This window comes from Rhinatrema bivittatum, chromosome 6, assembly GCF_901001135.1.
Source record: "Rhinatrema bivittatum chromosome 6, aRhiBiv1.1, whole genome shotgun sequence".
Lineage (NCBI taxonomy): Eukaryota > Metazoa > Chordata > Amphibia > Gymnophiona > Rhinatrematidae > Rhinatrema > Rhinatrema bivittatum.
Window position 1 is genome coordinate 290,335,595 of NC_042620.1, and position 23,631 is coordinate 290,359,225.

General features: G+C 42.6%; 1 protein-coding gene across 2 annotated transcripts in view; it reads left to right on the forward strand.

Moving 5' to 3' along the window:
* Positions 1–3,496: 3,496 nt before the first annotated feature.
* Positions 3,497–23,631, forward strand: part of LOC115094362 (gamma-aminobutyric acid receptor subunit beta-4) — a 403,751-nt gene continuing 383,616 nt past the window's right edge. For both annotated transcript variants that reach the window (XM_029607336.1, XM_029607337.1), the window contains exons 1-2: positions 3,497–3,576; positions 7,151–7,239. In XM_029607336.1, the coding sequence (XP_029463196.1) occupies positions 3,497–3,576; positions 7,151–7,239 (169 nt within the window). The remainder of the gene's footprint in view (positions 3,577–7,150; positions 7,240–23,631) is intronic.

Sequence of the window (23,631 nt, forward strand, 5' to 3'; positions counted from 1 at the left end):
CGCCCTGCAAAGTGCCTGCAGTTTTTCCACACTGCCGCCTTGTAGACCTGAACCCTTACCTGTGCACGACCTCTCTCTCTCTCTCTCCAGCGCACTGTTAACCCGCGATTGGACGCGCGTTTTCGACGCACTAGCATTACCCCTTATTCAGTAAGGGGTCGAAAACGCGTGACCAACCCCCCGGAACCTAATAGCGCCCGCAACTTGCAGATGCATGTTGATGGCCCTATTAGGTATTCCCGCGCGATTCAGAAAGCAAAATGTGCAGCCAAGCCGCACATTTTACTTTCAGAAATTAGCGCCTACCCAAAGGTAGGCGCTAATTTCTCCGGGCACCGGGAAAGTGCACAGAAAAGCAGTAAAGACTGCTTTTCTGTGCACCCTCTGACTTAATATCATGGCAATATTAAGTCGGAGGTCCCGAAAGTTACAAAAAGTTAAAAAAAAAAAATTTGAAGTCAGCCCGTGGCTTGCGGGTTGAAAACCGGACGCTCAATTTTGCCGGCGTCTGGTTTCCAAACCAGGAGAGTGGCCTGTGCGTGTGCCGGGAGAGCGGGCGAATGCCCGCTCTCCCGTGGACTTTACTGCATCAGCCCATCTGTGCCTTGGCTGTTATATTAAACCACACTGTCTGCTGATCTGTGGACCTCAGGTGACTCCCTTTGTTTGGCATTAGAAACACCTTTTCCGTTTGTAAGCTCCCGTTTTGCTCTTTCCATTGTGGGGGGCTATTACCAGTTGTTGCCTGCCTGACGAGCCTTTGCTGTAGCACAGCAGATTATACCAAGTGACATCTGGCAGATTAAAATCTTCAACCAAGAACATCTCTGCTCGCTTTACAGTCTAAGGCATGCCTGAGAAAATCTCTGTGCATTGGAGGTCTGTGGATCACATCAGTATAAATGGAAGTGCCATTTCCACTTTTTAAGATAACCCAGTGTCTCCTCCCTTCCCCATACCTCCTGCCTTTCATTTACTGTCAGTGCTAGCAGCCCAGCCGGGAGGGAGAGAGAGAGTTCTGGGGGAAATCCTTCCACATCCCCAAATCATGCTTCAGCTGGTCTTGGGGAACGCAGGACAGGAGATGACATTGCAAGGGGAAAAAAAAAAGAGTTTTACAGCATGAGTGAAAATATGCACCATTAGTAGGAACCTCTGTCATCTCTTCCTGTGCCAATTACACTATAGAGCACAGCAAACGGATAAAGTGGGGTAGGGGATGTTGAGAGGAAGAGGAGAAACCCCTCTCTCCCCACAAAATAAGAGTTAAAGGAGTGATATTACAGACTCCTGTCGGGGTGGGGGAGAGAGAAACTTCTCAGAGGCAGTGCTGACGAGAGAGATCACCTCCTGGTAGAGCGGACGAGAGAGATTGCTCCTGGGGAAGAAACTGCTGAGAGGGGAGAAAAAATGCTGATGGGGGAAGAGACTAGTTTGGGAGAAGAGACAACCAAGAGGGCACAGGCAGGGAAATCTGCGGAGAGTAGAGAGATTGTTGAAGGGGCAAAAAAACAAAACTGTTCATAAAGGGAGAGGGAGACTGCTGGCTGGGGGGGCTGAGAGGCAGGGAAAGAGAACCTATAAAGATGGAAAACTGCTGAGAAGTGATCCAAGGTACCGAGGGGGAACCCAGGAGAGAAAAGCAAGTGACTGTTGAAAAGGGAAAAAGGAAACTGCTTAGAGGAGGAGACTTTTGATGGGAAAGAGAAACTGCTGAGAAGGAAAAGAGAGAGAGAGAGAGAGAGAGATGAGAGCAGCAGAGAGGGCCTGCTGGGATGAACGACAGAGACTGCTGTGAAGGGAAAGGTAAACCGTTGAGCTATGATGAAAGAAAGAAGAGAGGGAGACTGCTGAGGAAGTGGAGGAAATGCTGAGGGGAGTTGGGCACTATGGAGAGGGACACTGAGTGGGTACAGGTAAAGCTGCTAAGAGGGAGGAGAATGTAACTACTGAGACGGGAAAGAGAGATTTGCTTACAGGAAGAGACAGCAGGAGAGAGAGAGAAAAAAAAACAACTACCGAAAATAACAGGGAAAGAGAGACTGCTGGAAGAGGAGGAGGGATGGGGGGGGGGGGGGGGAAACAAGACTTGGGAAAGAAAGAAAGATCACGAAAGGAATAGAGACTGCTGACTTAGACAAAAAGGAGAAGTAAGAATAGTGAGAGACATGCTAAAGAGGAAATTAGATTGTCCAAATGGGAAGAGAAACTTAAGCATGGAGAAGGAGAATGCTTAGAGAGAAGCTAGAAATGTTAGAACAGAAAGGGGAGACCTGTCTGAAGAAAAAACTGTGGAGAGGGGAGAGAGAAAGCCAAATAAGGAAGAGAGAGACTGCAAAGGTGAAAGACTGCTGAGAGGAGGAGCTCAGATGAGAAGGAATGGCTAATGGGGGGGGGGGGGGGGGGGGCGGGGGTCGACGACAGAGAGAGAGAGAGAGAGAGAAATATCTGAGAGGGGTAAAATGAGACTGCAGGGATTGCTGAGAGTCAGTAGGAAGGAAGAAATCAGTCAAATCCAATCTAATTTCTCCGTCTTGCAAAACGCAATGTTCTAGGAAATAAAATGGGGAGCAAAATCTTCCAAGCTAGCAAGGGTTAATGTTGTCAGCCAAGACGTCAGAATCTGAATTTGGCCAGAGAACATTATATAGATGTAGATATAGATATAGATATATAGTTAGATAGATTTTAACATTTTACAAACCCTCTCCGCCCCCCCCCTCCCCCTCCTCTTATGAGTTTGCCATGAGCAGAGCAAACTGTACAGGAGCTGCAGCAACAGCAGTCAGAGATGCAATTCTGCCTTTTGTGGCCATCCTTTTATCACAGCTATTTTCTGTTTTCTGTTGGTCTTTTTAGATTTTCTTGATGAGAATTCGTCTAAGCTTTCAGCAGTGGCAGAGTGCAGACCCTAAGCATCCTAGGGTGAGACCAAAAGGGGGTTGGGAAGGAGCAACAAAAAAAAAAAAAAGGGGGGGGTGAAATTCAGTGTAAAATTGAATTGCTAGATAACTCTCACCCCCTCCCCCTTCCCCTCCACCTCCTCCTCCTCCTCCTCCTCCTCCTCCTCCGAAGGTGGAAAGCAGGAGCCATGCAACATCTGCAGAACCGGCTGGCAAAATAGCATGAGAAAAAAATCAAAGTGGGGAGAAGAAAAAAAAAGATATTTATATATATATCTCTCTCTGCAAGATTTATTCCACGTTTTGACTCCATTTGGGGGCATTTTGTTTTATTCCTCTTGGGATATTCTTCCTAGCAAAAAAGATGTCTCTTGCGGAGAGGATGCTGAAAGAAAGAAGAGACGATTTCCTTGACTGGCACTAATAGGAATTTTGTCCTTTTTTTTTTTTTTTTTTTTTTTAATGTACTTATTCACAGAGAGAGAGAACGTTTTTTTTTTTTTAAAGAATTATTTCTGAGGGGATTCCAGAAGATCCACTTTCCCCTCCCCCTCCATTATTTTTTTTCCCCCCCTTCAATGGTGTTTGTGGAAATGTGGAGATTTCAGGCAGGCAGTTTTAGTGGAATTCTCTCTGCTCTGGCAGCTCTTTGCTTTGTCTGCTGTGCGCAAAGGTAAGAGGCTCTATTCCATTGGGTGGGGGGGGGGGGGGGGATTACCAAAAATCTGACTAGCATATTTTACTGGGGCTGCTCCGGTCTGTCTTGATGGTGTGTACGCATCGGGTGAACATTGCTCTTTCTGCAGTGGCAGTATGGCATGTCCATTTGATTTTTTTTCTCCTAAGTGAAGCAGCCATGCAGGGGGGGCAGGTTGGGGGACTGACAAAATGAAGCATCTTATGTTGTGGAACATGGTACCCGGCTCTACGGGACCCCCTGTAATAAACAGTCAGCACCGTACACGCAGCGTGCATGGAAAGTCGCCTGTGCACACATGCATGCAGCTCCGTGCATGGGTGCACTCCTCATCGCGGGCACCAGCTTGGCACAGAATGCCAGCGTGGTAGCCGGGGGGGGGGGGGGGGGGAGAGAGAAAACCCCAGTCCCAATGCGCCCAGGCTCTTGTTGGCAAGGGGAGTGTTGCTTTGCAGGTTTAGATGCTGGACTGGCCACAGGTAGAGTCAGCAGTGTATCTCATTCTTATCAAGGAATCTGCTTTGAAATCAGAGATATCAGTCTTAAAGCTCACTGTTTGATATCCTGCAGATAGCCAGTTACTGCTGCTAAATGGTCTTTTATTAGTTTTGTAAAAAGAAAACCAAACAAACAAAAAAAAAAAACCCACTGTACACATATCATACGTACCAACTTCCTGGGATCAGTAGTGGTATTACATTAACATTTGCAGAATTTTACTTGTCCGACAACAGAAAGAAAAGATCTCTTTCTCTTTCAACAGTACCTAGTAATGCAATTTAGATCAGCACTATTGCTTGCCTCTGGTAGCCTGCATGATATTAAGGGCTGAAGGTGCAATGAAGATGTTTGGGCTTTTGCTGCTGTGTTTTACTGTTGATACAGCCTGTGTATTATTGCCCTCCCCACTCAGTGGTTTCTTCCTGCCAGGCAGAATTCCCTGCCATACCTTCATCCTTCCCCCCGCCGCCACTCTATCACCTCTTCCTCTACTCGTTTTTTGTTTTTTTTGCCGGCCTCTTCCTCCCTCCATCCTAGTAATACAAAAGGGACTGATCCCCAGCTAAAAGCAGTGTTAATCCCCAGTGCGGGCTTTGCCTTTCTTGGTTGTTGCCTCCATTCAGGTGGCGTCAGAGGGAGACTGAGTCATTCCTGTTTTGTACCCCAAGTAAAACTTTTAGGTAATTGCATGTTATTTTTTGACACAAGACGTGAGAGCAGACTGCAGAGTGGCCATTAGCAAAATCACATTAGTCATGGAAAAGCTGAAGGTTACCTGCTTTGATGGTGTAAAAAGAGCGCATTCAGGTTTGGGGGAGGCATTTGGGTGAAAATATACCGGTGGGCCAGTTCCCATTCCTGCATCCCTTCTCCTCACTTTTACCCTCTTCTTACAAAATAAAAGTGATGGATGGGAAAGCTGGACTTTCTGGGTTCAGTATTGAGCTTAAGATGGCTCACAGTCATTCAGGGCCCAGCTGTAACCTTTCCAGCAAATGCATTATAGTCTAACACCAAACAAATTTGGGCTTTTCTGATGCAGAGCCTATTATTTTATTTATTTACTTTGTCTTCCCTTTTACAAAACTTGGCACAAAGAGAACAACGTTTAATACACAATCAGAAATGAGTAAAATAAACTTAAAGATGCAGTCAGAAAAAAAAAAAAAAGAAACCTGTTACATATTTTCCTTTAAATAATTGTTGACTTCAAATTCTGTTTTGGAAACGCAATAAAACAGATTTTCAACCTCTGTTTTCTATCATTTGAGTCCCTGACTTGATTTCTGTATCCTTTTCCTTTTTCTTGTTGTTTTCCCTTCATTTTCTCTTTCTCCTTGATGCCACTATCATAGTCCCCATAGTCTCTTATGCCAGGCCCCCTCAATTATTGTCCCTGTTCTCTTCAGTGTTTCTCTTCCTCTTCCTCCTCTATATATTGCCAAACTTATCTACTTTCCCCCCTTCTCTCACTCTTCATCTCCCTTATTAGTCTCTTTCTGACCCTTGTTGTTTGTCACTTTCTCCCACTTTCTCCTCCATCAGTCTGTCCTTTAAGGCAGTCTCTCTCCCTCTGTGATTTTTCTCCAGGCTCACTGATCTCTCTCTCTTTCTTGTATTTCAGTTTTTGTCTGACCCCTCAGCCACTTCTCTGTTTCACGCATCCTCTTTCAGTAGCATCTCCACCCAGCAATATTTTCTTCCCCTTGAGAAGGCTTTGGTCGCCTCCTCCTCAGCAGTCTCTCTAGCTTTCAGCAGGCCTGTTCCCCACAATAGGATGACTTTCTCTAAATCTCTTTATTCTAATCCTTCACTCTCTCTCTCTCTCTCTTTCCTTCTCCCTCTCTCAGCAGTCCACCCATCTCTCTGCTTTCTCTCTCTGCTTTCTCTCTCCCTACTCCTTTATGCCTCCCATCTCAGGAGCACCTCTCCCCTTTCTTTCCTCCTCCCACTGCTTGCAACAGTTGCTCTCCCCTTCTCCAACAATTGAGATTTTTGGGGGTGTCCCACCCTTCTGCTACCATGTGCACCCCAGTTCAGGTAGCGGTGGCAAATAGGATACAGAGGTCACATCCTTTTGGCCCGGCAGGATCTCCCATGAGCTCTTGTTCTTTTGGAGTGGGGTAGGTTCTAGCTTTTGTTTCTCGGTTTGTTTTGGGTAAGCACAATAGAAGCTGGGCCATACTGCACCAAACATGGTTTTTTTGCGGCTGGAATGGTGATCCCGCTCGACAGCAGGACTGTAAGATGGTAGTAAGTGACCCTTGCTATGAGCTAATGCCTTCCTCCTCAGCTCTGCCCCCCCCCCCCCTTTTCTCCTCTTTCTCAGTGAAGGAGGCTGAGACTCAGGTTAGGATCCCAAGTTTACAGCCCAGCAGCCTGCAGTAATGTGCGTAAACAATGTGATTTGGGATTTTTAACATGTCATCATCACATCAAGTGATGTGAAGAAATACTGTGAACTGGCTGTTATGTATAAATCACGTCCATAGTGGTTCCCTGTTCCCCCCCCCACCACCACCACCCCACCCCACCCCGGCCTACTCCAAAATATGGAAGTTCTAGATTTTATTGCCTCTTTCCCCCTCTTGCTTTCTTTTGTGTGAGCTTTCCATGGGCACGTGTCCCTTATTTTTCACTCCGACCCACCATCCGTATTATGACTAAGCTTTCCCCCCCCTCCGCCGTCCCCTGAGGATGGATAGAGATCAGTAAGCCAGTGGATATACCGCCCACCTTCCGCCAGACAAACAGGGGCTTTTTTTTTTTTCCCCCTGTGGAACAGAAAAAAACCCAAAAACAAACCCCATAACAAGGATTCATTCCCTTGGAACTAAATACAGTTCCTTGCCTCCCTCACTAACCCGGAGTTACTAAAGCATAATCAAGCACGGGTGGTAAACAGTGATGAAACATTCATTCTCACAAACTAATGGCCGGCCAGGCTGATTGCTGGGGGAGGTGGGAGGTGGGAAGAGGGGCATGGCTTGCTTGAGGCATTCTTCCAGCCCTTGCTGTTATAATTATCCTTCCCTTTCTGTCTCTTCAGCCCACCTTCTGAGAATATCTCTGTGGTGAAAAGAACTGTGGACAAATTATTGAAGGGGTATGACATTCGCCTCAGACCAGATTTTGGAGGTAAATCTTGTTCTTTGCTTAACTCCCTTTGGGCCTCACCGTTCACTGCCATTATCTTTAGTGTGGTACTATGTGTTCACTTCAATAAAACATTCATTTTTCCGGCTCTTTTAGGTGGGGCTCAAGTTTGCTGCTTGTGGTAAAAACACTGTGGCAACCTGCTCTGGATTTGGCATTTAGTATGCAGCTGGGAGTGTTGTTGAAGCTTTCTGGAGTTAATTTTTGTATGGCCATACTGCATGACTTTTTTGCATTATTTTTGTAACAGAGAAGAAGGCGGATTAAAAATGTTTCTTCCACTTGCTGTTATGGGATTATTGATACTTTCATATGATTTTCATCTGTGGGAGATAAAACTCATCTGAAACTGTCACAGACGTCTGTATTTCTCTGTTAAGTTTAAAAAATGTTGCTCATTTGAAGCTCATTATAACTAATGCTTGATTAGATTACATTATTTTTGAATTATGATTTTTTTTTTAAAGATGCAATGCTAATACTAGAATATCTAGAAGATTTTAAAAGCAACTAATTTCCACAGCAAACCCAATTATTTCTCCAGTGCTCATACCTGTATGAATGTAATATCTATCAGCTTAGGGCAGCCAGAACACAAAGGAGGAGGAGGCATGTCCACCCAATGTATTCACTAAAACATTTTGGCAAGGAAATCAGGGTCAGTGAAACAAGATGATAGGATGGTGAAATGTTCTACAGAAAGAGAAATGTGGCTTATGTGGAAATGTGGCTTATGATCTGAAGTTGTAAGGAGCAATGGTGCCCACAGAAACATTTCTAGGGCAGGGTGGTGGGGTGTGTGGACATTACAAAAATTAGGGCTGAATGAAAACAAAGATGTCCATATTCAGAGGCATTTGGCCTAGATAACTTGTGGGTTAAATGGCAAAAGAGAGAGAACTATACAAGAATAAATTACAACAGCATTTTAAATCAGTTACCAAAAAGTTTTTTTTACAAAATCTATAATGTACAATTTCATACTATAACAGCGCTGAATCGTAACCCAATCCCTAAAATACAATAAACACAAACATCCACACCCACTCATACTATTCCACACCCACTCAATACACTAAAACCAGCTCAGTTTGCAAAAATATGAGGTATAAAGTCCAATCAAGTAGAAAGGAGAAAAATCTTCTTAAATACCAATCACATCACCTTCGTCTCAAGATTTAAAGACATTTTCAACAGGTGGAAATGAATAGAGGTGCTTGAATTCCTAAAATTCCTCTTTCCTCACGGTTCTACTATTCTCTTTGCTAGTATTCCCAACTTGTGAGTTATCCAGCTAAATGTGGCAACTTTTGTTTATTTTTTGGCCCTTATTTGGCTAAACTTTAGCTGGATATGCATTATCCATCTAAGATTGAGGGGGTCATTCACTAAAGCTTTAACACGAGTGTTAGGGCCCTAACGCACGCAATAAGGCCATATCGCAAGCGAAAAGGGCCTTTCTGCATGCGATATAATACAAATTAGGGGGAGGGGAGGAGTCAGGGTGGGGGGAGGGAGGAGTCGGCGGTGTCTTCGCTGCTGGCGATAACGTTACCAACGTTATCATCGGCAGTAATGCACCGAATAGCACCAACTTTTTCACGATGGCGCTATTTGGTGTGAAAGCCGGCAGCGAAGACATGGCAGTGGTGTGAAGGCTACAGCCTCCCAGGCATGACCCCCGTCATGCTCTCTCTCTCTCTCTCCCCCCATCTTCCCTACACACACTTCTGGCACAACCTCATCATTCTGCTTCTCCTCCACCCTCTCAACCCCAGGCAGCCCAATACACACTCTATTTCTCTCTCTCTCTCTCTCCTCTCCCTCTCCTTCACTCCCTGTCTCTCCCCTCAGGTCCAACTCTCAGCATACTCTCTTTCTACTTCCCCTAGGTCAGACACCCAGCAAACTCTCCCATCCCCCAGATCCAATCCCACCAACCTCTTAACTGTGGGCTCCATCATGAGCTAATTCAGCCATCTCAGTCACCAACACCTCCTTCCATCTTGTACAGCCAATGTCACCACTGTTGCCTTATCCTCCATCCATCCAACACTGCCGACCTGCCTCCTCCTTATGGCCTGCATGAAAAGATTCAGCAGCTATCTCCTCCATCTTGGGGCCTGCAACGCTGAGAAATAATGTAATCAGGAATGAATGGTTATCTCCTGTGCTTTGAACTATCTAATCTTGCATACCCCTGGACAGACTTCAGTGTACCTCCAGGGTAACATATACCCCCGGATGAGAACCATTGACCTCCACGGAACTGCCATGGTTTCAATCCAGTCATTGCAGGTTCAGCTGCATAACATTTCCAAGAAAGCTTAGAACCAACTGTATTCAGCAGCTATGATTACAACTCTAACAAGGCTGCATCAGGCTGCATCAGGCTGCCAAGAATACTGGGGTAACTTATATAGGCTGGCCATGGTTAGAACCCTAATATCAATGAACATAGGATAACCAGATGTTATGGACAATAGGAACATTAGGTTTGGTGGTTGTATGGATTATTTCAAAACATGGTGGTAAGACTTGGGAGGGGTATTAAATTAACTATTAGTCTTGTAAAAACCAAAAAGGAAGATGACAAGGCCTAGAATAATCTAACAGTAGAAGTGGTGAAGGGCAGGACTGTAATGAGATTTATTTATTTATTTTATTTTATTTATTTATTTATTTTAAAGGCTTTTATATACCGGAGTTCATGCACTAGTGCATACCACTTCGGTTTACACGGAACAAGGAACAGAAAATTACATCAAACAGATTGAACAATTAAACAAATATACAATTACATCCAACAATTGGGTATAAATAACATGGCTAACTTAGTAGGAACTTAGAGTTAGAGGTGAAGGAGAGAAATAGTACCAAGTGGTAATAGAACAATGTTAATAGCTAAATAATAAATATAAATAGTAAATACAAGTTCTTATAATAAATACAGGTGTTTACAGATTACAGTCTTCATGAAAAGTTTACGTCTACAGAATAGGGTTAAGTAAATAAGAACTGGCGGTTATTTCTATAGGAGTGAAGACTTCAAAAAACTAAGGTTACATCTGGATTAAGAGGTATTGGTGTAGCAATACCTCTTAATTTTATGTTTGGAATATATGTTCCAAAATTTTATGTTTGGAATATATGTTCCAAATATATGTTTGGAACAGTTATAGAAGATGGTAGAAGAAACAGGATTCATTGGTCAGGTAAAATATATGGGGGAGCTGGTGTTGGTTTAAATATGGGAATTTATATGTTCATCTACCCAAAGTGGTAGAGAATTTCAATTGGACAGACTGGATAAGCCAACAGGTCTTTTATGCCATCATTTACTGTTACTATAAGTACTACTGCAGATGTATGCATTTACATGTTGAAAATCAAAGGAAATAATTCAGGTAGGCACACATCACTCAATACATATGAAAGTGGGAGACTTCCAATCAGATGCAAAAAGGAAGCTGTGCCAATGAAAGAAGAATCATCTTAGTATCTGAAGAAAGACCAATACCTATTCATAGAAGTACAGATCAATTAATTTGTTTCACAAGAAGACATCACAAGATATGCTGGGAAAACAAAAATCCTTTTAATTTCTGGGCATCCATTTTACTTTGACAGAGTTTGCTCATAAACTTTTAGTGTAGTTCCCTGAAGAATGCAGCTGAGATGAAACCAGTTGATATGGCTATTGTTTATTATTTTTAATTTTACACTCAGTTTACTGTTTTATTCTTATGATGTATTTAATAGTTGTAACTAGCTATGAGCATTTGTTTGCTATTTCATAAATGAAAATAAATAAATAAATCCATCTCAGTGGTAGAGAAAGTGGGCCTGATGGTTAAAGCAATAATCCTTGTGTATATTTCACCTTTGAGCATCCTTTGTGCTTTTGATGTCATTACCCATAGAATTTGTAGCCTTATGTTTCTCATTAATATTAAATACATTATGCAGGACAAACCATTCCATTATTGCCAATCACAATTATATATCCAGAAAGTTAAAACATTAAAAAGTTTTAATATTGTAGCAGGGCTAATAAGATATAAATTATATTGCATAATTATAAAACATATTGTGATATAACATTTATTGGCATAATACTAAATGCCTTTAAACCATATAGTTTTGATGACGAGACCACTTTCGGTCTTTTTTTTTTTTATAACAATATAAAGTAATTGGGCATGTGATTCTCTTTTGTATCTATTAAAAATTTACCCCATAAATTTAGTGAAAGCTGGAGAATGAGCAATGATTAATATCCTGAGTTATTATCAGGGTGCCTTTTTCCATTTGCAGTAGTGCTGGAATATGATCATTAATATGGCATACTGTACAAACATGGGGCAGTTCCCATTTAACTTTCAGCACCAAACGAGTTTCAAAACAATTTGAAACCAATTCAGAATGAAAATGAAGAGCTGTCCTCAGTAATCAAAACTGGTTTGAAATGTTCTTTCGTTTGGAATAAATGAAGACAGTACTACAAGCAGAGATTCAATGGGAAGAAGTTAGAAGGGAACCCTGTGCCTTATCTATGGGCTTAGTTCAGTTATATTTTTCAGTAGTCAAAGAAGACCATGCTTTCAGTTCTAAGTGTCTTTTATTTTATATTTTAAGAGTCATAATAATAGTCAACTGCCAATTAATTTCTCTTGCATTTAGTGAGAGGTATCATCGTGGCACTAGAAAATCAAGTCCTTACTTTTTTTCGTAGAAGACTGGCAGATGGACAGTAGAGTTGTGAAGTTTCTTTCTCTTTCATGACAGTGTGTCTCAGCCCTATTGTTGACTTCACTGCTGATTCTCTCAATTAAATTGTCAATTTGTACCTGTTATACTGTTGGCTTTAGTGATACATTGCAAACAAGTAAAAAGCTGGAGATTTCTGTGGGCATCTGTGATCTATCTATAGGTCATTGACAATATGTGGGCGGCTCCATGAATGTTAATAGAATGGTTTATGGGTGTCTATGAGTACCTAAAAATGTCAATAGACTACTTACAATCTGCATCTCTATAATGGTCTATACAGGGGATGGTCAACTGATACCTGCCTGGGGCCAATCTACAATTTTGAAAATGTCCAAGGTCATGATTAACTCCTAGGTAACCAGGTCTGTGAGAATGAACACAAAATAAATTCATCCCACTCACAGTGTATATATAAAATAGCTGCAAAAGCATATATGTATTGTAGACAAAAGATGTTAAGCATTTAAAATTGTTAAAATTGAAGTCTTTTAGACCTTTGTTTTATAAGGTTTCCTCTTTTCTTTTTACTCTAGTTGTACAATCTCCTCATTTCCATTTTTTAAGTTGCTGACTACGTGATCATTTATTTATTTATTTGATTAAAATATTTATATTCCATTTATAACAGACTACTCTGATAATCAGATTGCAAAAAGGTATATAGCAACCAAAAACATAAAATTACAATAAACAAATGCATTACAAAATTAAAACAAACAAATGTAAACATCAAACAATAACAAATGATATTACTAGACTGCCTTAACCATAAGCCCACTGATACTAGAATAATGAGCCACTATATGCTGCTTGAAACAAGAAGACCTTTAGCTGGTTATGAAAGATTTTATTGCCATCAATAACTCACAAAGACTCCAGCAGGGCATTCCACAAAACAGGACCAATACAAAACAATATAATGTAGCTGAACAGTCTTTACAATAGGAACTATAAGTAGAAATTTTCCCTGAGACCGTAAATTGTGGGAAGGATTATAAACACTTAGCTGGTTGAAATGATATGCTGAACCATCCTGTTTCATAGTTTCTAAAATTAACACTTACAACTTAAATTCAATACGCTGTTTCACAAGGAGCCAATGTAATTCTTGCAACAGCGGAGGTACATGGCCCCAGCGATGCCCTATTATAACGAGACAAGTCGCTGTATTTTGGAGGACCTGTAAGGCCCTAAGGGAGGAGATAGGGAACCTAATAGATAAAGAATTACAGTAATTTATGACTGTAAGCATGAAGCTTGGACAATATTTCGGAAGTCACCTCAATCTAAAATATATTTTAGATGATGTAGCATGAGTAAATTAAAATAACCCAACTTAAGAACTCATTGGATGTGAGATTTAAAAGATAATCTAGAATCAAATCAAATTCTGAACAGAGGCTTTAAACTGAATCGGAGTGCCCAATGCTGGGAGAAAACTTACATTCTGTCTACTCAGGAAATCAGTATCTTTGGAGAAACAAATGATTTCTGTTTCCCAAACGTGTAACATCAGGTGATTTTTGATACATCCAGGCATTAATAATCAACAAACTTTCAGAAACAGTATTCAGTGCTGCTGTAAGATCAACCTTTACAGGGAAAAACAACTATATGTCATCAGCGTAAATTTTTTACATGATAGAATGATGATCCAGCAAAGAACAGACCGGCATTAGGTATACATTAAAGAGGGTTACAGACAAGACAGACTCTTGCGGCACTCCAGATGCCATCAGAAACCAGTCTGAAGAGAGATCACCAAAACAAACTCGTTGCTCACCTGACCTTTCAAATTTCTTATTTTCATTTTTTATTCTCGCACTCTCTCTCTCTCTCTCTCCCTTTCTTTCTCTCTCTTGCAAACACAAACTTGCACAGCCAAAATTTGGTCACAGTCGCACAGATTCTTTGTTATTGAGTCAGCTTCACACAAGGAAGCATTCTCTCACACATCCTCAGCCACGCACATGCATCCATAGCCTTACTTAGAAAGCCTCAAGCAGTTTTCCTCATGCAAACAGAAGAAAATGCACCCAGTCTAATTTACAGGCACATTCTTTATCACTATCACACACAGACACACACACCGAGGCATAGCTCTCTCTCTCACACATACATAGAGCTCATGCACAGCAAACCAAAGCCCTTCTCCCACACATGGCCTCATTCTCTCACTGCCTCCTTATCTCTCTCTCTTTCTCTATTTCTTTCAGATTCCAACTCAGGAAACATTACTGGCCTGACAATTTGTACCTATGTAGCCCAAATAATTCATGGAGAGCCCAGCTTTCAAACCTATCCATTTTCATGCATACGTGGATACAAGGAGATTAATGCTAGTATTTTATAAACTGTGTGGTGGCGGGCGCTGCAGAGTTGATAAAATACTGCATATTTCTGCTCTGAAAGTGCACACATGTTTCAGTACATGCGTGCATCTCAAATGCAAGAAAAAAAACATACCTTTTTTTGAACTCATTTTAAAAACGTGCACACATATTTTATGCATGAAATAGTTGTGACGCTGCATGAATAGACACTCAGAATTAAATGCAGAAGTATGCCAATGACTTCACCAGCTCACGCAGTCCTTCTCCAGGTCACTCTCTCTCTCTTCCTACCAGTTTCATCCGGAGCTCCCACCCAAACACTGTAGACTAACAGGGAAGTCCAGTTTAATCTGCGCAAGTTAATTAGCAGATGTAAAAGTGTACCAATAAGTTGGGGTAATGTATTCGCATATATCTGAACCCCCAGCTTGGAATACCCCTGGACCACTCCTTTTTTCCCTGGTAAAATGTACCCGCAAAAGCAAAAAACACACGTGTACTCTCGACATTTATAAAATGGCATGTAGTGGAGTACTTGCAATTTAGAAGCATATATGCTATGTTTACAAGTGGAACCTCTTTGAAAATTTACTGCAACGTAATTACACATTTATGTGTGTGTGATAGTGGCAGTGAGGCAATTTTCAACAGGCTGTGAGGCGGTAAGGTATATTTCTATTTCAGTACCCATGGATATTGTAACTAATTTTTAATTGCCTACAAGATCTGCATGCACAAAGTGCCCAGCCCTGGAATGACCATTAAGCAAAATAAGCACGTGCATAGGGCACCAAGGGAAGAGGGCACCACAGAGTGCTAAAAGTTAGCATTTTTTTTCTGTTGTCGCCTAGTTATAAATAAATAATTTGCTTATATATGTTTACTGCTATTTAGTGTTAAATAAATAACATTTAAAAAAAAAAAGTTTATATTTAATATAGTTGTGGGGTCTGGCCTGGAAGAAAATGGAATTTTTAACTATTTCATCTTTAGCACTTATTGAGTCTTAATGTCAGTTAAGTAACTGAAGGGCTGAAGGGGCACCGTTGTTCGGCTGTGCTTAGGGCATCAGTTGGCTTTAATCCAGCCCTGCCCACATACATGTGTAAAAGAGCATGCACGCATTTGAAAATGCAAATGAACTTGCACTGTTTACTCCCTTGACCTAAACACACCCTCATCAACTCCTCTTTTTAATCTGGCCAAAAGTACAGATCTTGTGAAAGCATGTTCATAATATTAGCTACTCTTAAGGGGATGATTATCAACCAGGGCAATCTACCCAAGTAAATTCCTATTTATCCCAGTAAATCCCATTGAAAATTGTCCTCAAAGTGGTTACACTCTTATATGTACAACAATATCATACTCTGACAGGCCCATACAGTAACGTGAGCGGGGGAGCCGGCACTCCGAGGCCAGCGCCCGCTCTCCCAACGCGCGCCCAGGCACCTCTCCTGGGCGTGCGACTTTGTATTCAAATTAGGGCCCGTGCTAATAAGGAGGCGCTAGGGTCACTAGCGCATCGCTAGCGCCTCCTTATTGGCAGAAGCGGTGGCTGTCAAACTCGCTGACAGCCATGGGTTCAGAAAACGGATGCCGGCAAAATTGAGCGTCCGTTTTCCAACGCGCAGATTTTTTTTTTTTTTTTAAAGATGTTTTTATTTTTTATTTTTGGGGCCTCTGACTTAATATCACTATGATATTAAGTCGAAGGGTGTACAGAAAAGCAGAAAAAACTGCTTTTCTGTACACCCTTGCCCGGTGCTGTCTGAAATTAACATGTGCGGCTTGGCCGCACATTTTGCTTTCTGTATTGCGGGTGAATAGCTAATAGACTCATCAACATGCATTTGCATGTGATGAGCGCTATTAGTTTCGGGGGGGTTGGCCGCATGTTTTCCACGTGCTATTACCCCTTACTGTATAAGGGGTAAAAATAGTGCGTCAAAAACGCGCAGCCAAACAGGGGCTAACGGTGCGCTCAGCCGAGCGCACCATACTGTACCGGCCTATGAGGTAACCAGTCTCCTTTTCTCAATCACACACACTCACACACATGTGCACAGTGCTAATCTCTCTCTCACATACCATCCATCTTTCTTCTACCTCTTTCTCTTTTCTCTATCAGCACCAGCACAATTGTTTTCCTTCTCTTATCATAGCTCTTCATCTCTTCCTCCCTTGTCTGAATTTAAAGTTTGAGCACCCATAGGATCCACCCCAAGAAATCATCAAAGGATGTGGTGGTAGGGATTTCCCTACCCTATTTCTCCTGCCCAGATCCTTGCCTCTTCCCAGGGCACATCACAATCTCTCTTGTCCTTGATCCAGCATCAGCCTATAACAACAACTGCAAATCCCTATAATGCCCGAATGTAATCTGCTTTGAAGTGGCTGAAAAGCGGAATATAACTCAAAGAACAAATAAATGAATAAAGTGAATTAAAGTCAGCATGGGACCATGGGTGGATTTAGGATTTTGCTGCACCTAGGCATTTTAGATGCTTTCACCCCCCCCCCCCCCCACACACACACACACCTTCTGTAAGGGGCTGTTGAAGGGTAGCAGAGGGTGGCTCTGTGCTGAATGAGATTCAGCAGAGCTGGAAGGAAGCAATCTTAGCCAGCCTGCTGCCCCTAAATGTTTTCTACCCTGGGCACAACATAATGGGGGGGCTATTGACAAATGCTGGGCTGCACAGTTCCTACTATGACTCCATCCTGTCCCCGCACACAGGCTTCCTGTTACTATAAAAACCCTGCAAAGTGAGGCTGCCATGGGGCCTGTCAGTTCACGCTGGCTCACAGGCCCTGTGCTGATTTGATTTCGCAGGTTTACTGCTGCCGCTGAGCAAGGCTGGCAGCAGGCTTGGATGGTGGCATGGTGGTGGCACATATAACAATTTGGCACTAGAAGCAGTTGCCTTTTCTTTATCTCCCTCCTCTCCAGCTCCATCTGCCATTTCTATTCTTAATTTTTTTTTCCACACATTTTCTCCACGTAGTCCATCTTGCTCCTCTGTCCCTACCTCCTATTTTGATTCACAAATGGCAGACAATATATTAGCCATAGGACCAGGAATGTGTGTTCCTAGCCCACCCTTCTGTCAACTAGCACATGCTTCCGATCTAAATAGGAAGCCCCCGGAGGAAGAAGCGGATTCTTTAGCCCCCATGTTTCCAGTCTGATCTGATCTGAAAGATGGAAGGAGAAAGAGAGGAATGTGCTGTGCCATAGTTTGTGCTTCTTTTCCCTACCAGTACCAAATGATGGGTCAAAGGGCACATAAAGCTGACCTGAGAGCCTTCATTTGGCCAGTCAAGGTGAAAAGCACATACTGAAAAAAGAGAGACCATTAATTCATTTCACAGTATTCTAAGCAGCTTTAAGAGGTACCAACTTTTGGTTAGCTATGTCTTGATAAAGATTTAGTCAGAACATCCTAAGAAAAACGAGGTGAATAGTATGTTACTCTCAGTCTCCTCATTCCTTTATTATTTTAAATGCATGAGACCCTCAATAAATGGTATCCTTCTAATTTTATACAAGCATGGAATGAATCTAACCCATGGAAGTAGGAGGAAGGGAAAGAAGAATGGAAGGGACAATGGGAGAAAATTGGGGGGGGGGGGGGGGGGGGGGGGAAGTAAGCATAGAGTTGAGAGAGGGAGCTCGGAACAGGTTACTAAGTATTAGGGGTGTATATATTTTTGTTTTTGTTTCAGTTCATTCATTCATTTCATAGGGCACCTCCATTCAGTTCATTAGTTACAAACAAAAAACAAAATTAAAATTAATTTTATTTGTTCATTTCTTTGTCATTTAAGTGTATAGGGGAAGCACTGCTGCCTATTCTGGGCACCAAAATTGGGGTTTTCTTATCAGTTCAGATAAAACCGGTATGTGGAAATCATCAGAAGGGTGAAGGCATGCCAATGCATCAAGACTATGTTAATATGGTACTAAAAAATGGCATGAAGAGCCTTAAGGCACTACAAAGGGGCAAAGGGGTAACAGCAGTAGCAGGATTCTTCCAAGGCACTATCAGATGAGCAAAACAACAGCAAGAGAGGGAAGAACACCCTAAGGCAGTGACCGCGAACTCCAATCCTCGAGTGCCACAAACAGGCCAAGTTTTCAGGATTTCTACAATGAATATGCATGAAAAAGATTTGCATGCACTGCCTCCATTATATGCAAATCTATCTCATGCATATTCATTGTGGATATCCTGAAAACCTGGCCTGTATATGGCACTCGAGGACTGGAATTCGCCATGACTGCCCTAAGGCATCAAACAAAGACATCAACAATAGTGGCATGAACCCTCAAAACCAGCACGAGAGGTACACTGGCAACAAGAGTGGTATCAACATCCTAAGGCACCATGAAGTGGGAATGAAGCAGAAAAGGTGGCAGCAAAATTCCCAAGGTACCAATGAAAGGACAAAGCAGAACAAAGAGTGGTATCAACACACCAAGGCACCATGAGAGATAAAAGCTGCACCTCCCTCCCCACCACACACACACAGTGGCAAGAACTACCCAAGGTCTAGAGTCTTGGGTATGGCAGCAAGGCTGAGTGGTCTACTAATGTGTAGCATGAGGAGTATAGCAGAAAGGCAGAATGGCATGGGAATTGTCTGTCTTTCTGTTCAAGCATTTGCCTTTTGTCTGATTTAGTAGAAGAGAATGATATGTCATCAGTATTACTTTTGTGACATAAGCTTTTATTATATTCCCTACTTGGAACTGATCTAGCTGCTGAGAATGTTGGGTTTCTAGTCAAATTTGCTTTGCTTTCCTATTGAACTTTTGTTACAATCAGAACATGGAAATAGTCTCTCATCAATGTGACTTTTCTGGTAATTTATGATGTTTTCTTTACTAAGAAAACTTTTCCCATATCTGATCATAGTCTCTTCCCTTTGTTGATTTTCTGGGATTCCATTAGTTCACGCTTCCTACTGAAATATTTACCACATTCAGAACATGTAAATAGTTTCTCCCATACATCTTTCTCTTGTGCCTGCATTTCTTCCTTCTGACTGAGGGATTCTGGGGACAACACACACCAGTATAAACAAGAAAGAAGTAGTGTGGGAGAACTAGGCTGGAAATCTAGAGATGGACAATAAAACAGTAAGTCAGAGAACCAGAAAAGAGGTGGGATGGGAGGAGAAACTTGTATTTTTTTTCCTTTTCAAATATTTTTTTTTCTGAGGACAAAACACTCCAGTATAACAAACAAACAAATAAACAAGATGGAAGAATTAGGCTGAGATCCAAATAGCAAACAACACAGAGGCACCAAAACTCCCATGCTGGTACATATTAAGGCATGGCAGGTAGGGATAATCATAATAGCAAGGTCACTAAGGGGTATGGGAGGTAGGCATATGACAGCAAGACCCCTAAATGGTACATCTGGGGGCATGGCAGGTAGGCTGAGTGGCAGCAAGCCATTCAAGGTGCTTTCAGTTATCTTGTCACTCACATGGAAATTCTGGAAGTCCAAGCAAAGGCAGGTACCAACATCTTGAATCAGATAGTTGCGAGGTATTCCAAATTCTTCCTGTTTCTCATGGAGAAGCTGCCCTGCCTTCACACTGCTATGGAAATGCCCTGCTATTTTTTTTTAACCTCTCTATTAGGCTTTTCAGGAATAGATTCCTGTCATCTTTGGGCCCCAACTCCAGGACATCCCTCACTGCCAGGTGCAGAAAGTGTAGAGAGCAACAAGTACCCAGTAAGCCTCATCTTCTATTGCCTTTGCCATATTTGCACCACAGTCTGTCACAAAGAAACTGGTCTGAAGACTCCTTCCACTCTGGTCTAGCTGCCAACCCTCCAGCATCTTTCTTATGACTGATAGAATATTGCATGAAGTATAGGGGCTATGCGAAAGCTGGGTGGGCAGCAAAGCCCACCTGCACCCTGATGCTGCAACCCCACTAGAGCTGCTGCCAGCCCCTGCTTCAGCCAGGTGCAGCCAGTGTGCCATCAGGAAGAGGTAAGAAGGCATAGAGGTCATGTTGGTCCAGATGTCACTGATGAAATGCATATTTCTTCTCTCTGCCTTAACCAGCTGTGCCTTTATGTGACTGTGGCAATTTTTACTAAATGTAGTCTTGGAGGGCACTTTTTAATTGGTGGCTATGCCACAGAGGTTTTCCGCTACCTGCAGGGACTGGTCACCAAGGGCAGTTATTTCCCTGAGGTTCCTCATTACTATTTTAGATTCCGCCTGCCTCTTGACCTGGGATAGTGCTATGGAACACAGCCCCATTTCCTCTATGGTAGATTTCCAGTTCAGACACATGGCTAGGGACTGCTGGCTTGTCACCCAACTGCTAGAAGGGGGCCTTTGGATCAGCTTGGGGAAACATCTTTCCCTTTTCTACCCACTTTCCTCTGGCTTTTACATAGAGTGGCAAAAGGAGTCCCAGGCTAGTATTGCCACCATCCCCTGATGCTGCATGCCAGCATTTGTAAGATGTCCCATTTGCTTCCCTCAATTGATATCCTTTTTGTATGACTACACTGATCAAAATGTGGGTCCTCCCTCACTTTAAAATGCTTCTTGATGAGGGATTTCTTCCTCAATCCTTTCTCTATATCCTTGGAAGCTGTCGCTGGCACTGGCATTTAGGTAGAGGGTGGACCCTGAAAAAATGCCAAAGGCGTTGCTCATGCTCTCCACCTGTGCTGTCTGCTCTTTCTGGGAATTGATATCAACATCATCAGAATCATCTATCACTGAATTGGAGACAAAGATGCTATTGACTCAACTTCCAAAATTCTCTTCAGCTACTAGTTCTTCAACATTTTCTGATTCAGAGTATCCCAGACAAAATTCTTCCTCTGAATCAGTTGATGCAAATGATACTTTAATTATCTCAGAAGCAGGAGCCAAAGAAGAGCAAACTGCTGATTTTAGCCATTGCATTTCTGCCACTATACCCTGCTAATGCCTGTCTTGGATGATGCTCCCATCTTTTCCATCTGCTCAAAAACAAGAGAAAGAGGAACAAGTGGCAAAGGCACATGCTTTCCAAATTTCTTCTGCATTAAGCTACCTTCCTCTCCTGCCATTCTAGTCCTTAAAAAAATTCCCTCTTTAATTTAGGTGCTAAACTGCCAGTTTTATTGCTGCCTCTGAAAAGCAGCCAATTCTGCCAAGATCACTTCCTCTCTTTTCCTGACATAAAATTTGCCTACTGGGGATATTACAAATGATATTACAAATGAAGTTATAGATGCTGTAACTGTATCCCCATTCACAGTATCTTTCACTGTATGGAGAACTGTGTATGTGTAGTGTACTGTGTGCAGTAGTGCTGACTGACTTCACACACAAAATAACTGTTAAACACCAACAGGTAAAAAAAGACTGGCAGTCTTATAAGAGTCTTCTCTTTAGTCTCTGAGTATCTGTGCTAACCTCACTGTTCAGATACAAAAAAAGCTCTAGCATTGCCACAACTTTAATCTCCACACTGTCTCCCACCCTGACCCTCTCCCAATGAAGAAAAAAATCAAAATCAGCAGCAGTGCACTGCCTCTATTTCTGGCATAGTGAGCTCATTGCAGCATCAAAAAGATTACCAGTGCCAAATCCAAAAGAAAATCATTTTTAAAATTCTCAACTTCTCCTAGTATATCCTTTTCCTAGTATATTTTTCTCTGTAAAGAGCTAGAGAGGAAATACAGACTGCTGTGTAGGGATGTGAATCGTTTTTCAACGATTAAAATTATCGTCCGATAATGTTTATATTGTCTTAAATCGTTATAGAACACGATACAATAGAAATTCTAACGATTTATCGTTAAAAATCGTTAAATCGTGTTAGTGCGCACTAACTCGAGTTAGTGCGCACTAACTCCCCGTTAGTGCGCACTAACTCGATTTAGTGCGCACTAACTGAAAATGATACAAATAAACACTTTCCAGGTCACTGAAGGTCAGTTAGGAATGAATATGTGTTCCTATTGGCTGGCTGCCCTCTTATCTATTGATGTTACCAAGGTTACCACTGAGGTGATGGTTGGGGGGATGGGAAATGGAACTGGAAACTAACGAACACCAACAGAAAATGAAACAAAGTGTTCACACTTCCCAGGTCAGTAAAGGTCACTTAGGAATGAATATATATGTATGTATTCCTATTGGCTGGCTGTGCTCTTATCTATTGATGTTACCAAGGCTAATACTGAGGTAATGGTTGGGGGGATGTGAAATGGAAACAGTTGGAAGCTTGACAAAAAAAGTAATGTAATGATCAGCACTCACGTGACTAGAACTTGTTTGTTTATTATTTTTGTTAGCAGGCACCTGAAATGCTAGTGCATGTTGAATTTGCCAATCACTGTGCATTTTAGAAAGGTGGTCCTGGCTGGAACTGTACACAGTTCAAATATATGTAATTGATTGTTGGTAAGTGTATTTTTTAAGTAGCCACACTGGCACAAGTATGTTTACTTTTCCTCCTACTTAACTCACTAGCTCAGCTTTGTAAGAAGGGCTTCTCTGCTTGTGTGTTGTTTTTGTTTGGTGTGAGGAGAGCAGAAACATCAGATCTTTATTCAATCTACTACAGTCATCTCTTACAGTGCCCTATCCCTATTAATACCAGGAGTGTTGTGATCTTCCTGCACACAGTGCCCTAACCCTGATACCAGTCTGAGACAGCTCCCTCCCTGCATTACTAGTGAGAGGCTGGCTTCACAGACATGGGGGAGCTGCCTGACCCTCACTCCTGACTTCCCCCATGTCCCAGCTAGTGAATGGTGTGTGGGTGAGGGGGGGGGAGGATGGTGAAGTCTGAGACAGCTCCCTCCCTGCATTACTAGTGAGAGGCTGGCTTCACAGACAGGGGGGAGCTGCCTGACCCTCACTCCTGACTTCCCCCATGTCCCAGCTAGTGAATGGTGTGTGGGTGAGGGGGGGGGGGGGGAGGATGGTGAAGTCTGAGACAGCTCCCTCCCTGCATTACTAGTGAGAGGCTGGCTTCACAGACAGGGGGGAGCTGCCTGACCCTCACTCCTGACTTCCCCCATGTCCCAGCTAGTGAATGGTGTGTGGGTGAGGGGGGGGGGGGGAGGATGGGGAAGTCTGAGACAGCTCCCTCCCTGCATTACTAGTGAGAGGCTGGCTTCACAGACAGGGGGGAGCTGCCTGACCCTCACTCCTCCGGGGTATTGTGATCTTCCTGCACACAGTGCCCTATCCCTGATACCAGGGGTGTTGTGATCTTCCTGCAT